This window comes from Oryza glaberrima, chromosome 2 (assembly GCF_000147395.1).
Source record: "Oryza glaberrima chromosome 2, OglaRS2, whole genome shotgun sequence".
NCBI classification, from domain to species: domain Eukaryota; kingdom Viridiplantae; phylum Streptophyta; class Magnoliopsida; order Poales; family Poaceae; genus Oryza; species Oryza glaberrima.
Genome location: NC_068327.1, coordinates 6401691 through 6417223, shown reverse-complemented (window position 1 = coordinate 6417223; position 15533 = coordinate 6401691). Strand labels below are relative to the sequence as shown.

The following is a 15533-nucleotide window of genomic DNA, read 5'->3' as shown; positions in this document are numbered from 1 at the left end:
GCTGCCTACTGGTTTCTTCACTTCCATGGCTGCATGATTCTGCCAGTGTTGATTGGCCTTATCGTCTTCATCGCCGGTCGTCTCGTCTGCTACTAACTAGTGCCGTCGCCTCTACGGCTGGTTTATACTGCTACCACTACTGATGGACGTCATTATTTTCATTGCTAGCCGCCTTGTCTGATGCCGACTGGCTTGTTCACCTCCATGGCTACGCGTTTTTGTCAGCATTCTACTTCTTCCGTCGCCGACTGGTTATGCCGCCGCCGACTGGTGTTTTTATCTTCACAACTATTCATCTTCGCTACCGGTTTGCTTCTGTTGCCGCCGACTCGTGTTCACTTCATCACGGCTATGCAACTTTGTCACCATGGTGGAGCAACCTCATCTTTATTATCTTCGGCACTGGCAAACTCTATTGCCTCTACTTCGCAAGCTTTGCTACTTCGCCGACCACGACATCTACAGGAGCCTTGACATCTCGGCATGCGTCAGCAAGTATAATGCCATGTTATTTTACTACAACAGATGGTGTTCCAATATTCAAGATTTCTACTTGGACATCTTCTATGCGTATATTCACTCAAGCAATGACTACTCGACGACAAGAAGCTATAGTTCTTGACTCTATGTTCAGTTGTTTCTCAACTAACCAAAGAGTCAGGGGCTACACAAATACAAGACTCTCAAAATTCGACAAGCTTTATGTCAAGATGAAGCAATCAATCAATCAACGAGTCAACTCGGGGAGTTATTATCTTCGTCTTCGCTTCAGAGCCGACATTTAATTTCAGCAACTCCAATTATTACACCGGCAATTTTGGCTTCTTCATGCCGCCACAATCTACTCCAAATTTCTCAAGTTTGAGATTTAATTTACTTGTCTGGGAGTTTGGAGTCATCAACCAATCAACTCAGATCAGATTCAATGAGTTGACCAACAGCATATACTTTCCTCTAAGTGAAGCATCTGCAACAGCTATAGCACCAAGTTCTACAGCCATCTTCATAAATCAAGGGGCGTTGCATCAGTCTTCATTATGCACACGCTCGTATCAAGAAAATTATTCGAGCTTCGATATCTTCTCAACAGTTTGATGGATTATTGTCACTGACATCATCACCAGTACCTCTACTTCATTGGCCTTGATGTCTCCGCTGTTGCTAATGGATGACTATGTCTTCGCCGACTTATTATTTCACTTTCACGGTTGCTATCGACTGGATCACCGACATCGTTATCTTCATCAACATCCTGTCAAGCCTCTTCAACATAGCCCACTCTACTGCTATTGATGGGCAACTTCGTCATTATATTTGATCATCTATGATTGCTGCTTATCATCATTACTGTCGGTTGCGTTTGTCGTCGTCGACTATTTTCTTCATCTTCATGATTGGTGGATTTTGTCATCGCCTTTGATGCGTGTCTACATCTTCACCGTCAGCTTGCTTTCGTCACCACCGACCGGTATCCTCGCCTTCATGGATGGCTTATTATGTCGCCACTAATGGGCATCTTCATCTTCTTCACCAGCTGCATCGTCTGTCACCGACTTATTATTTCGCTGCTATGGCTACACAACTTTATCGCTGGGCGCCTTCATATTCATTGCTGGCTGACCTGACTGTTGCCGATTGGTTTCTTCGCCTCCACGGCTATGCAACTTCATCACTTTTGATTGGTATCACTATCTTCACTACTACCAATATTTTTGCCACCTCTGGTGGACAATATTATCTCTATATTGGTCGTCTTGTCTCGATGCCAACTGCGTCAGCTACCATCAATGGACAATGGTGACTATGACAGAAGGACAAGCTATATGCTCAGGGGCTCATCAACTCAAGCGTGAGGATTATATCTTCAATTTGGACTTGTTTCGGATACATTCAACATGGATTTATAGTCATGAGTTTATTTTCTATGCTCAAAGACTGGATCAATTATTATTCCCCGTAAGGATTATCAACTGAATACTTGCGCCAGTCGGGATTTAATTATTATATCTATTTTGGAGTATCCCATAAGGGATAATCACTCAGATCAGAAGCTATTCATATGAGCTACACTTGGTCTACATTACCTAGAAGATTTATTACTCGGGAGCATGTTACATGCGTCATCCTTTAAAGGGTGTCGAAGGCATATTTTTTGGCCTAGGCCTAATATGTATGCAGCCCATATTTTCAGGTGTGGCTTGTCACGTTCTTTTAGGGACTTAGGCACTTTTTGCTTAGGCCAAAGTGCGCGTGATCTAGTGCCCAATACCTTAAAATCCTTTTATGCCGCAGTTACTTAACTTTTTAGGAGTTGGTACAATGCATCTTAAAAGGTGTCAAACAGCATAGCTTTATATAGCTGCCCTGCTGACTTTTTTATATAGTCATGGCGCTGTTTGAGTTTATCAAGCAATTGATTGGATACAACATCATTGCTTTTTGCCACGTAAGTGTGTATTTTTATTGACCAATATTATGGCTTAGGCTGATTATATATTTTGATCATTTTCCAGACGATTGATAAATCCTTATGAGTTTATTTACTCGGATTTTATACCACATATGCCATATATTTCCAGGTGTGGTGAAACCATGTGTCTTTTAGGGACTCAAGCACATCTGTTAAAGCAGTGTGCGCATGGTGTATGCCCAATACTTTGGAAATTTATTTATTCACAACATACAAGCTTCTTTATAGCTGTTTTGCTATGTGTATTCAATGATGTAGTCAGCTTTAGGTTGCACGCATCATATTTTACAAAGCAGTCGGTATATCACTCGGATCATGTTATTCCGGGATTCACACCGCATATGCTATATATTAATATTAAGTCACTTGGTTGACTACAATTATCAAAACCATTCAGTTGGTGCATCTATTAGGTACATCTATTCGATGCACCTGACTTTATTTTTCAGCCCTCCACAGTCTTCATATTTGGTAAAAGTACTCGGGAGATCATGGCGAAGATGATTGAAGCACTCGGCTTTGGAGTAATCTAGTTCGAGAGAAGATTATCTTTCCGACTGTGAAGGTCTCAGGGGCTACTGTGGAGATTATGGATACCCCATACCCACACGGCATGGTTATCCGACTAGTCACAGGGGATAGTTTATATCTATGGAATATGTAACCGATCATGACTTGGGTATTACGTTTCCTTTTATATTATGGAGCGGTCTAAAGTCTTGATTTGATAATATTGTAAAATAGATTTAGGAAACCGATTCCGTATTGGTTAAGGTTTCTATCTTGTAATCTTGCCCCCCATCCTATATAAGGTGGGCAGGAGGCCCTCTAGGGGGCATGAGACAACCTGATCGTCAGATCAATAAACACCCGGTGGATTCAAATCCCCAAACAGGAGTAGGGTATTACCTCTCACTGAGAGGGCCTGAACCTGTCTAAATCCCTGTCTCTACATCCATCCACTTTTAGGTCTCGTACGCTACCCTCTTTTCATATTGCCGAAAATTTGTTTCGACATGCTCTCAACCTTATTTTCTCTTGTCGTGCATCAATCTTGGAGCTAGATCTGGTACATTCTTCTATCAACCCTTGTACCGACAACCGTATATCTTACATAAAAATAACCCCCCCGCCCCCCCCCCCCCCAACTGCCTTATGAAGACCGTGTTCGAGATAGTTTACGAAAGATGATGTGCGGACACGCCTAATGAAAAAGTCATTAGCGCACGATTAATTGAATTTCAATCTTTTAAACATAAAATATGGATTTATTTGATATTTTAAAACAACTTCTATATAAAGTTTTTGCACGAAATGCACTATTGTCAGCAGTTTAAAAAGCATGTTAATAGAAATTGATGTAAAATCTGTATTTTAACCAGAACAATAGTCTAACAACCCTATCACAAATTCAATACGTTCAGAAGATTTTCATCAAGTTGCCCTCTATCAACCCTTGTGCTAATACTTTACAGTAAGTACGTTCAGAAATTCACAAATTGGCACTATTTGATTTATTCATGTAAAGGTCCAACGATGTTTGCACACTAAATTAAACCTTTCTCAAAAAAAGAAAAAAAAACTTTCTTGAGTCTCTAGTTTTATGAAACATTCATGTTCAAGTAGGCCAAACTAGTTCAAAGAACCTTGTTTTACCCCCCATAAGATTCATCTGGGTAAAGAACTTCTATACATTTAATTCTTCTTTGCTAGTGTAAGCACATTAATCAAGACCAAATATGACAGGAGTAGATACCGTGAGTTCTCTAACCAAATGTCGGCATTTGGCTGGGGATAGAATTCCCGAATTTCTGGAGAGTACTCTGTACTGATCCTATGATCAGTGGCTAGTACACTTACCCATAATCTTGTCACTAAATCCACATATGAACACATACAAGGTTCACTTAACTTAGCGAGTGCACAAGTCATACATAATAGATAGGGCCGATTAGCCAAATAGAAGAGTTCAAACACAACTGAATAGAAGTAGCAAAATATATAAATTCTTCGATATGCCCATCTATCAAACCAATATTGGCAACCGACTAAAAATCACTCTAGAAAGAACCATCCTTAAATCCTCTAATACCTAGCACAAAATACTTGTCACTAAGTATCACATTTCCTGCATAAATGTCTAAAAATTAACAAAAACAATAGATGAGTCAATACATACATATTGACAAGTCCTACCCAAATCTTAAAAAACCCCAACGTCTCTAACTAGTACAAAACAGGTCATCGGTGTCAGGAGGGAGCCCTCATCTGTATCGTCAGGGGTCTTGGTCACGGATTATTGGTCAGGGATGTGAAAGGTCATATGTGTCAGACCCGCCACCGTTACCTATAACAGTTATCTGTGTTGGGCCAAACTAAAAGTCCGTCACGAATAAAGTTTGACTTGGCAAATTAGTCAACCTACAACCCGTCACGGACGAGTCATCTGTGATGGTCTCATACTAAAAACCAACAAAGATACAAAGATGACTAGATCATCTTGTTGGTGTGCTTTGGAGACTGTCATCGGTGACTCATTGGTGGCGGCCTCTTCTTCAGACCCGATGTCTTTGATGCACGTCCGTGATATTGATTTGTTCTAACCTGACAACGATGAGTAATTTATGTAAAAAATAAATTTATATTTTAGCTGGCCTCATGTCTTTACTAGCTATGTCCACTGCAAAATAATAAACACACATATATATACACATGGTGATGCTACATGGTGCTCTGCGTGCCACCCAGCCCTCCCCTCTCCAACATTTCCATTTTTTTTTGGCGCCCCCACCTCCGCGCATTCTAAAAACTAAAAAAATTACTCCGAAGTAGCGCTACTCCGAACGCCTCCGCTTTTTCTGCCACTTCCTCACGTGCCTCCCGATCATCCCGGACACTCCAATCTCACTAAAAATTTTACTAAAAATTCCAGAGCAATATCAGGCCTCTTTCTAGAGCAGTAATTCTTTTACTCCTCACAAGTGACACTAGTACATATGTGATTATCCTGGACGGCGGCTCATTTTGGTTCCAGGCGGGCCATAAGTGGCTCCGCCTGGAACCAGGCGAATGCCGGGGTCGGGCAGTGGGCCGCACGGGATAATCGATTATCCCGTGCGATCCGTTAAGACAACCGCACGGGATAATCGATTATCCCGTGCGGCCCACAGTAGTCGACCGCTTGCGATGGTCGGGGGGCATATAAGCCCCCAGCCCGATCGTTGCCATGCATGCATGGCGTTTTCTCTCTCCTAAACATCCACAAATTAGGGGGAAGGTTTTCGACCTCAAATCTTTGATTGGGTTCCATATAAAAGGTGTAGAGCTCGTTCTCCTCCTTCATTTGCTTCCATTTTTGTCAGTTTTCATCGGTGGAATACGAAGAAACTTGCAGTTTTATAAATGGAATAGTGTAAGTACCTTTTTGTTTTTTATTTTTTTAGCAAATACATAATGCAATCTTTTACATGTTTATAAAAGTAATTAGTACCTACATTGAAAAGTTGGGTTTGCCTCTATTAAATTTATTTTCATTTGGATGAAAGGACGATTATTTTCTTTTTTTAGAAATGGATCGACAGTATTCTATTAATGCTTAAAATTGTTGTGCAGCTGTTTAAATAGTCCGTAAAACTTTAAATTACTAGGTGATTAGTTCCCTCCAATTTAAATACATCCGTGTTTGAATCGGGCATGGATGTATTAATGACAAGCTTTATTGTAGGTCATGGATCGGACATGGATGTACAACACGAAAAGAGCTCATCCAACGTTCTTGAAGGAAGTAGCCAAATTTGTTGAGCTCGCAAAGGCACATGTTGTAAGGGAGAATTTAAGGAGCATTTTTTGCCGATGCAAAGTTTGTAAGAACGAAATCTTGCTGCAAGATCCGAATGAAGTATTGTCGCACATCGTAGAACGAAGATTTAAGAAGGGCTACGAGATATGGACTTTTCATGGGGAAGTCGGTGGTCGTATCGAAGAGTTAGATGATTTCTGTTTTGATGATGCAGAAAATTTTATAATCGAAGACATGTCACAGGGAAACATCCTGGAATACGGTGGCTTAGGTATAGAGAATGAAGGTATTGATTTTGATCTGGAAGATATGTTGCGGCACGTTGAACCAGAGGTCCTAACTGGTGCAAGACGAGGGTTGGACAATTGGGAAGCGTTGGAAAAAGCAGCAAAGGAGCTTCTGTACGACGAAGCCAAAGGATGCGACAAGGACTATTCGGTCCAGCGCTCGGTGCTCGAACTTCTCAGATTGAAGGCCAGACATGGATGGTCGGACACGAGCTTCAATGATTTGATGGATCTTTTGACAGTTATGATTCCTAAGCCGAACCTACTACCGACGAACACATATCAAGCGAAGAAATTGATATGTTTATTGTCTCTAAGTGTTCAGAAGATCCATGCATGTGAAAGTCATTGCATACTGTACCGCAAGGAATTCACGGATTTAGACTCTTGCCCAACATGTGGGACGAGTCGGTACAAGACGGGCAATGGAGCCTTCGATAGAGAGGTTGTCGACAAAGATGATGCACCGGTGGATGAGAACAAAAAGATTCCTAGGATGGTGATGTGGTACCTGCCAGTTAAAGATCGCCTGAAGCGGCTATATTCCAACCGAAATGACGCCGAGTTGATGAGATGGCACCAAGAGGGTAGGAAAAATGACGGTAAGATCTGACACCCCGCCGATGCTCGACAGTGGAAAAACTTTGATGCACTACACCCGGAATTTGCAAAGGACCCGAGAAATGTAAGGTTTGCATTGAGCATGGACGGAATGAACCCATTCGGTGACCTAAGCAGCACAAACAACACCTGGTCAGTTCTTCTAACGATGTACAACTTGCCTACATGGATTTGCCAGAAGCGAAAGTACATTCTTTTGTCTATCCTTATACAAGATCCAAGACAGCATGGGATTAACATAGATGTGTTTCTGGAAGCATTGATGGAGAACATGCAATAACTGTGGGAGGAAGGGTTACGAATGTGGGACGAGTACCATAGGGAACATTTTACTCTGCATGCCATCATATTCGTTACGATCAACGACTTACCGGCAAACTTTTCGCTCTCGGGCCAGTTTAAGGGGAAGTTCGGATGTCTCATATGTATCGACAAGACGTCATACAAGTACCTCACCTCGTCAACCAAGGGTGTTTACATGCGTCATCGTCGGTTCTTACCTCAGAGGCATAGGTAGCGTGCGAAGGCCAGATTATTCAACAATACAGTAGAGAACAATCTAGTTCCTGAAACACGAACATGTCGTTCTGTCTTCGAGCTGTCAAAGAACATTAAGGTTGTGTTCGGCAAGCCAAAGAAGAAGCCCATCAAGAGGAAGAAACGGACGGATCAGGACACAACTGATGCACTTCCCTTCAAGAAGCACTCAATTTTTTTCAGGTATCTTGATTACTGGAAAGACTTAGAGGTTCGGGAAAATCACTCAAGTAGGCGGCCCGCACGCACCCAAAGGTCTGGGAAAATCGCAATTTTCGCGTGCGGGCGCTTATGTCGCCCGCACGAGAAAACAAAAAACCGAAAAAAAATAAAATTTCAAAAAAATAAAAACCCTAGAATCGGCACCGCCGCCGCCGCCTCCTCCTCGTCGGCAGCGGCCTCCCGCCGGCCAGATCCCCGCCGCCCGCCTCCCGCCGGCCAGATCCGTGCCCCCCTCCGGCCGCATAGACGCCGACGCCCCTCCCCTCCGCCGGATGCATCGAACTCCCAATCACCCAAATCAATCGACAAATCAATCGAAGAATACATCAATCAAAATCGAAGACAACATCAATGAACACATAGGCAACACAGAGGCAACATCCGCCGGCCGCCCCTCTTCCGTGCCGCCTACCGCCGCCGCCCCTCCGCTGGATCTGGTAGAGGGAGCAGAGCGGGAGGTCGCGGCCGCGTCAGATCCGGCGCGGCCACCTGGGCACCTCCCTTCGGCCGCGTGGAGCTGAGGCCACTACGCGACGCTGCCGACCGCCATCGTGCCGCCACCGTTGCCACCATCACCGCCGCCGCCCCTCCGCTGGATCTGGTAGAGGGAGCAGAGGGGGAGGTCATGGCCGCGTCAGATCCGGCGCGGCCACCTGGGCCGCTGGGCGCCTCCCTCCAGCCGCGTGGAGCTGAGGCCACCGCGCACCGACGCCGACCGCCACCGCGTCGCCGCCGTTGCCACCATCACCGCCGCTGCCCCTTCGCTGCATCTGGCAAAGGGAGCAGAGGGGGAGGTCGCAGCCGCGCGCCGACGCCGACCCGCCGCCGCCCCGCCCCCGTCGCCCGCCGAGGAGAAAGGCCGGGGAGGGCGGTGCCTCCTCATCGGCCCGCTGCCCCCGCGCGCTCGTGGTGAAGAGAAAGAGAAGAGGGGGAGAGGAACTGAGGAAGAGAGAAATGAGAGAGAAAGAGAGAGAGAGGAACGGAAGAGATAAGGAGAGTGGAGAAATCGAGGAGGGGGATGGGAGGGCGCACGGCTTTTCGTGTGCGGGCCACTTAACACACCCGCACGCGAAAATAGCACGCGAAAATAATGCTATTTTCGCGTGCGGGCGTGTTAAGTGGCCCGCACACGAAAATTGATTTTTCTGTGCGGGTAACTGTCTGACGCCGGTCCCCTGATTATTCTGTGTGGTTGCTCTTTTGGCCCGCATGGAATCAAAAGTGCCTCGCGTCCAGAAAATGTTTGGTGTAGTAGTGTTTGCTTTTAGCACCTTGTATATTTAATTTGTTTTTGCTGGCCGGTTCGAAGTCCTACCGGCCCAGAGATTTGTTCGTCTAATGTTAAGTTAAGCTTATTCGATCGATCATACTGCTGGCTGATGTGTATGTCAACACAACATACTATGTAATTAACAAACACGTACTATAGCTGCTAGACTTAGGGATGAATAATTCATGGAGAGCATGCATACATTAAATTGAAGTCAATGTGTGGTATTGTACTGGACACCTCACCACTGACAGGAGGAAATATACTTTCGGTATGTACCAGCTTTTTTTACTCCTAAGGAGTAGCTAGGCACCAGCTGGATTATACAGATCCATCAGTCCGAGCTCCGAACTGGTATCTGGAGAATATTTTTTTTTCTTGATTTTAACATTGGTCCGAACATTGAATACTATCTCCATTCCACAAAATACTAAATACCGTAGTACATATCTTTATCCTTGTAGTGGGTAGCTCTGTTCATTTCTAGTAATGGAAATGGGGGTGTCATGCCCTTGATAAAATAAAAAAATCCTTGTAGTGGTGAGAAAATATATGTGGTGTCCCTCCTTATATTAATATTGGCTGTGTATTTCTATAGGTTTCAATTAATTAAACGCTAATGCTTTGGCCTGACTGGCTCTAAGTCCATAAACCTCCAGAAATCAAGTTATTTTACATAAATTTTAAACACAAGAAATTTAGTCTTTGTGTAACGTAGAGAGAGCGTAATAAGCTTTTTCTTCTATTACTTCAATATTAATTTTATCTGTTTCATCACTTCGAATAGTAATGATTAGTGAGGTATATACCTCTTAAAGGACGCGGAGAAATTAAACTAAAACTTGCAGAGTAATTTATATACTTCCGCACATGCAGGATGCTTCGACGCAATTGCATCCTGTTTGCTCGTCACACATGAAGGCCTAAATGTTTGTTTGTCTACCTCTCTACAGTTTGACCATCCATCGTACGTTGTAGCCTTTCCAACTTAATTTAGTTTTTTAAAATTTGGGAACGTTTGGGCCGGCCATCGCTGCGTGTGTGAACTGTCAACTGTGAATCTCTGTGATATGGAGAAACCAAACCCAGCCCCTCCCCATAAGAACTTTCACAGCTAATTTGTTGAGCTACCCTAAACCTCAGTCACCTGTCCATGGCTTCTTTTACTCCATCCCGTGCGCCGCTGCCGCCACTACTTGATCAAAGGGAGGAGTTGCTGGGGACCTCAAACGACCATGAGGGGCGGGGCTTCTCGTGGCTCACCGCCATGGGCTTCCTCTTCCTTAGCTTCAACTCCGGCGTGGCGATCTACCGCTCTCAGGGAGACGCCGGATCCATCGCGTTCGTGACCTTCTCCTATGTCGGCCTCGTGCTGCTGTTCTGGGTCCTGAGGAGGTTTGACGGCGCCGCCGTCTCCCTGCAGTCACGGAGAAAGCGTGTGTTGGTGACTGTGTGGGTGCTCTCCGGTTTGCTTACAGTCCTGTTCGGGTGGAAGGTGGCCACCGTGATGCCGCTGCCCATAGCTGCAGTCGTCTGGGCTATGGCAGTGACTGCCATGGCCGGCTTGTCCTGGGCCTTCAGCTTCTTTGGTGAGGAGCCCCCTTCTGCTGCCGAGATGGAATCGTGGGTATAATTGTAATCTTTTCTGTTTTACTCTTTCGAGCCTTGTTGCTCGATCGAGGTGTGTGTCGTTCTACTTCTATCCTTGAATGTCCTTCTGTAGAAAACAGAGGAGCCGTGATGAGCTCTCTCGCAATCAATTGAAAAGGAAATAATATTAGTGATCTAGCTGGAAATGCTCTCTCATTGATCTTTGCTCAATATCCTCTTTAATTAGCCCTAATACGTATGATCCGTTGTGGCAACATGCTTAATAATTCGATGATTCCTCTTCTTCCATATTTCGTATGATATAGATCGATGAATTTGTGCCATTGAAATCTAATTGTGTGAATCACTGGGTGTCATCTTGCTACCACCATGAGTTTACATTTTCATGGCTTGGCCTTGCGCCCGACTAACGATTGTGTTGTTGGAGGACAATACAGAATACCTTGAAATGTCTAGACAAAAAAACCAAGAAATTTAATTAATTAATGCGTATACGTACACTTTTTTAGCCTAGCTCGATCAAAGGAAAGCAACATTTCTAGCTAGATAGCTGACACTCCTTCATTTTCCCTGAAAGATCGATCCTTCTATTTTCTTTCTAGCCATATACTTCCTCCGTTTCATAATGTAAGATTTTCTAGCATTACACGCATTCATATAGACGTTAATGAATCTATATGAATGTGGGTAATGCTAAAAAGTCTTACATTGTGAAACAGAGGAACACCACATGTAAATAACCGAGCCATGCATTAACATGATGTCGTTAATTCAAGCAATTGGCTTTGTTGCAACCAATTTATCATCCTAGTGGTGGAAAGTATATGAGTTGTGTTGTAACCACTCTTTGAGCACAATGAAATGGCCTAACCATAACACCGTCGTGATACGGGCTACCGTGTGAAGGTAAACCATGATACCGATGTTATGGAGCTGTGGTACGCCATTATATAAAAAGTATCACCGATGTTCATAATGGTATCACCAAGAGTTTCGTTACAGAATTATAGAGTTATTGTCATAGTTTCATTAAGGTTTCACTGGTATTACTCATTTGTTACTGAGAGTTTGTGTCTAATAGTAGTGATATGTGTACAAAGTCGGTAATAGTTTAGAAATTGAAGTTGTAATAGGTATAAGACAGTAGTAGAGTCGGACTCTTTCCTAGCCTCTGTTTTAAACAGAAGCACACTTGTTATAACCATAGATGAGGAATGATTGACCGGTGGTCTAGCCGATAAATGATCGTGGATATCCTGATATATACGTTGTAGTTATACTAGATTAGGGAGGATGCCGCTGCCTCCCCATGGAGAGCCCTCGGCGCTCCCGGACTTCCATCACAGCGGCGGAGAGAGTGGATCGAGAGAGAGAGAGAGAGAGAGAGGAGATAAGAATCTTGATGGCTAGCTAGCTTCCACCCTGCTCAGCTCGCTTGGTTTTGAAAGGTGTAGGTTTGTATTTAAAACTGGCATCTATAATATATTTTAGGTGTCGGTTTTTCATTAACTGACACCTATAACATGTTAAAGGTTCCGGCCTTTTAGAAAACGGGCATCTATAATATAGGTGCTGGTTTTCTTTAGAACCGACACCTATAGTTTCTTAAAAGTTTTGGGTTTTTGTGTTTTCAGCCCGTGAAGGTGGGAAAATGTATATAGATTGTGGTTTTATAGTATTTTCGGCACCTATAGTGCCGACCTAGCTCTATATGTTTTTTTTTTGTTTTTGTAATAGTGAGGGATGTGGAAGTGTAGTGGATATATATGGCTTACATTAATTTTGCGGCAATAGCGGCTAGTAAAAAGCGATTGATCTTTTCAATTAGCAATTAAAATCAATTGTCCGATGGATAGGCAACCCTGAAAATTAATCTTGTTTAAAAACATGTACACGCGGTTTGCAAGATCTGTCATTTCTGTCGGTGGATTCATGGAGTATAGCCAGCTATGCATTGGTTGTGCTAGCTTCATGGATGTGCTGTACAGAATCAAAAGTTGACTTAACTACAATAATTAAAGAAAAAAAATATAAATCGATTGCTTCATAATTAAGGAAGAATGCATCCTAGATGGATGGAGATGGCAACGCGGGATCAGAACATGCATGGTTTTGGCATATACTCTCTCAGAGAATTATATACTCCATGGGAGGCCGGTGTACCGGCATAAAATAACAGTACAAGTCAGATGACATTTTTTTTTTGAACAAAGTCAGATGACATTTCAATAAGGCCAGGGCGTAGTTTCTCGGAAGGTGGCGCGGTGTTGGAAGTAAGACGCGCTGCCGGCTTTAGTTTTTAATTCGCGAAGTAAGACATGCATGTGACAAGGCGATACTCTAAAAGCCATCAAAACACTGCTAATAATTAAGCCATGCGACGCTCTCCCAACACTTGCTTGCTAGCTAGCTGCTAGGAGTTATCCTTTTCTCTCATTTGCGTTCTCCTCCTCCCCCCTCCCAGATCGATTTCTGGCTAGCTAGGACAAAATGCTATTACCTCTTCATCAGCTAACCGGCGATCGAGCTCCATCAATGGCTTCTAATGCCAGGAAGCGTGCTGTCGCCTTGGCCATGGCGCTAATTACCTTGCTCACCGCAGACTCTGGCTGGGCCATATACCTATCCCGCGGCGACAAACGGTCGGTGGCGTCCATCGTGTTGGCGTACGTCTACCTTGTTCTGCTCGCATGGCGCGTCGCGTGCCACCAGCAGCCATCGCCGGGGAAAGGCTCCCGTCTGGTAGCCCAGGTACTCGAGGTGACCATCGTGTGCCTCACCCTGCCGCTCACCCTCTTGCTTGCTTCACAGCTGCGACGAATACTGCCACCGGTATCGTCGGAGCTGCTCCTGCCGGTGTCAGCCGCAGCCGCGGTCGTGGCCTTCTTCTTGGTCTTCGTTCTCAAACATGCCTGGTAATTACCATAAACGCTTACATATATATCGATTATTTCATTTGGCTCGATCTAGTGTGTCTGCTATATATCCCCAATTGAAGCACTCAAACTCTTTTCTTTTTTCCTTACGCGTATATGTATCCCCTTTGTTGTCAACATTAATTTTCATACTATTGCTACTTACTCATTTTCTGTTATTCCTTTTTATTCTTTTGCCAGGTCTAATGAGCAAAGCCAGGAGGCAACGTTACCTCTTGTGCAACCGCTACAAAAGCAATGAGATCGAGTCCTTAATCTTTGTACTAGAGCAGGGGAGCCAAAAAAACCTTCGGTACTGAGTACTGACGAAGTAATAAAGATTCAGTCTTTAGATTGTAATTGTACTTTAGGAAGATGAAATTAATGGTGTGCGCGGATGCATATTATCCATTAAATGCTCGCATGCTGTCGATCGAAATGGTTCTATGCAGAAAGTGAGTGTACCATGTTCATTGTGTTGAAACCAGTGTCTGATCAATAATCAGAAGAATCTACAGCGCGCCTCGTTTTAATTTCTATCTCTTTGCTGTGTCATGTTAATTGTATTGCAATTGACTAGGATAGTATCATGAAATAAATAAGTCGTCACATAGAATAAAATATGATATCGCAAATGAGTAAATGAAAAAATAGAGGAGGAAACCATGCATGTCTTACATTAGACATGATTTCTATACAGCATGCAAGATATAATGAGAGTGTAACATTAAATTCAGATATAAATTAGTAGTGTTTACATTAATGTAAAAGCAATGTAGTACTCCCGCTGTCAAAAAAAAAAGTAGGACCCACATGTGGATGCACCACCTGTATTTGTGTTGAAATAGCGCTAGAGGCAAGCTGCCGTGGAAGGAGGCGTCAGAGGCGAGCTACCGTTGTTGCGCTCCGCCCAATAGTCGCCGGTAGCCACCTCTAACCTATACGCGGAGAGGTGTCGGTGACGGAGAGTGGCAGGAAACGACTTGGGGAGACATGATGAGGAGTAGGCATCGGTGGCGGGGGTGATATGACAGGTGGCGGCGCGGTCGCCGACTTCTTTCTCCCGCATGCCAGTGAGCTTCTCCTCTCAAGTTCCTCATTAGCCCCCCGCGCGGCACTGTGCAGCCACTTCCCGTGTGGTCTCCCTCTACCTCATTCTCTGGGTGCAGCAGCACGCTCCTCTGACTTTCCCACGCTCTCACAGCGGTCACTTCCTCATGCTCTCTCTTCCCTCTCCGCTGTGGCCATGCATTTCCTAGACGGTCGTGTGATGGTGCTCCCTGGTGAGCGTGGCGTTGCCCGACTTATAATTTTGTTAGAATCTAAGTGAAAAGTTGAACTTTTTGGGGAGCTTCTGGTAGCTCCAGATTCTAGAAGAATCTTCAACTGCTAGAAGCTCCGCAAACAAGCCTTAAGTCTTGATTTACATACAGATACATGCATTTGGATTGGGATACTTGTTCTCCATGCATGGTTATTTGGCGTCTCTGATACATCCTTTCATGTATGTATCTCTTTTTGCTCACTGTAAAGGTCTTGACAATTGGGTTGACTCTTGAAGGGGAAAAGAAAAGAGAATTTTTACTGTCCAGCAGGTACCTTGGTACCTGTCCGGTACATGTAATCTAAGCCATCAATTTCGTTTGATCCAACGGATGAGAAAGAGTTGTACCTAGTGGTACTGTCCACGTGATTTTATATAACATAGAGAGGTACTATCACGTGTGTCTTCTCCATCTGCCTCATATCTTTTCTCTGTCCAAAAGATGCCATATCGATCGATGGCTCTCGCCAGTGATGG

General features: G+C 44.1%; 3 protein-coding genes across 3 annotated transcripts; all 3 read left to right on the top strand.

Annotated features, from left to right (window-relative positions):
• Positions 1 to 6197: 6197 nt before the first annotated feature.
• On the top strand, positions 6198 to 7169 carry LOC127761754 (uncharacterized). The gene has a single exon (XM_052286081.1). The coding sequence runs from the start codon at positions 6198 to 6200 to the stop codon at positions 7167 to 7169; it is 972 nt and encodes a 323-aa protein (XP_052142041.1).
• A 3089-nt stretch (positions 7170 to 10258) lies between these two features.
• LOC127764177 (uncharacterized) lies at positions 10259 to 11012 on the top strand. The gene has a single exon (XM_052289012.1). It carries the CDS (start codon positions 10360 to 10362, stop codon positions 10837 to 10839), a length of 480 nt encoding a protein of 159 aa, XP_052144972.1. The 5' UTR covers positions 10259 to 10359; the 3' UTR covers positions 10840 to 11012.
• Positions 11013 to 13152: 2140 nt separating this feature from the next.
• LOC127763944 (uncharacterized) lies at positions 13153 to 14271 on the top strand. Its single transcript, XM_052288752.1, has 2 exons — positions 13153 to 13732; positions 13934 to 14271. The coding sequence occupies exons 1-2, from the start codon at positions 13308 to 13310 to the stop codon at positions 13992 to 13994; spliced, it is 486 nt and encodes a 161-aa protein (XP_052144712.1). The 5' UTR covers positions 13153 to 13307; the 3' UTR covers positions 13995 to 14271.
• Positions 14272 to 15533: the final 1262 nt, after the last annotated feature.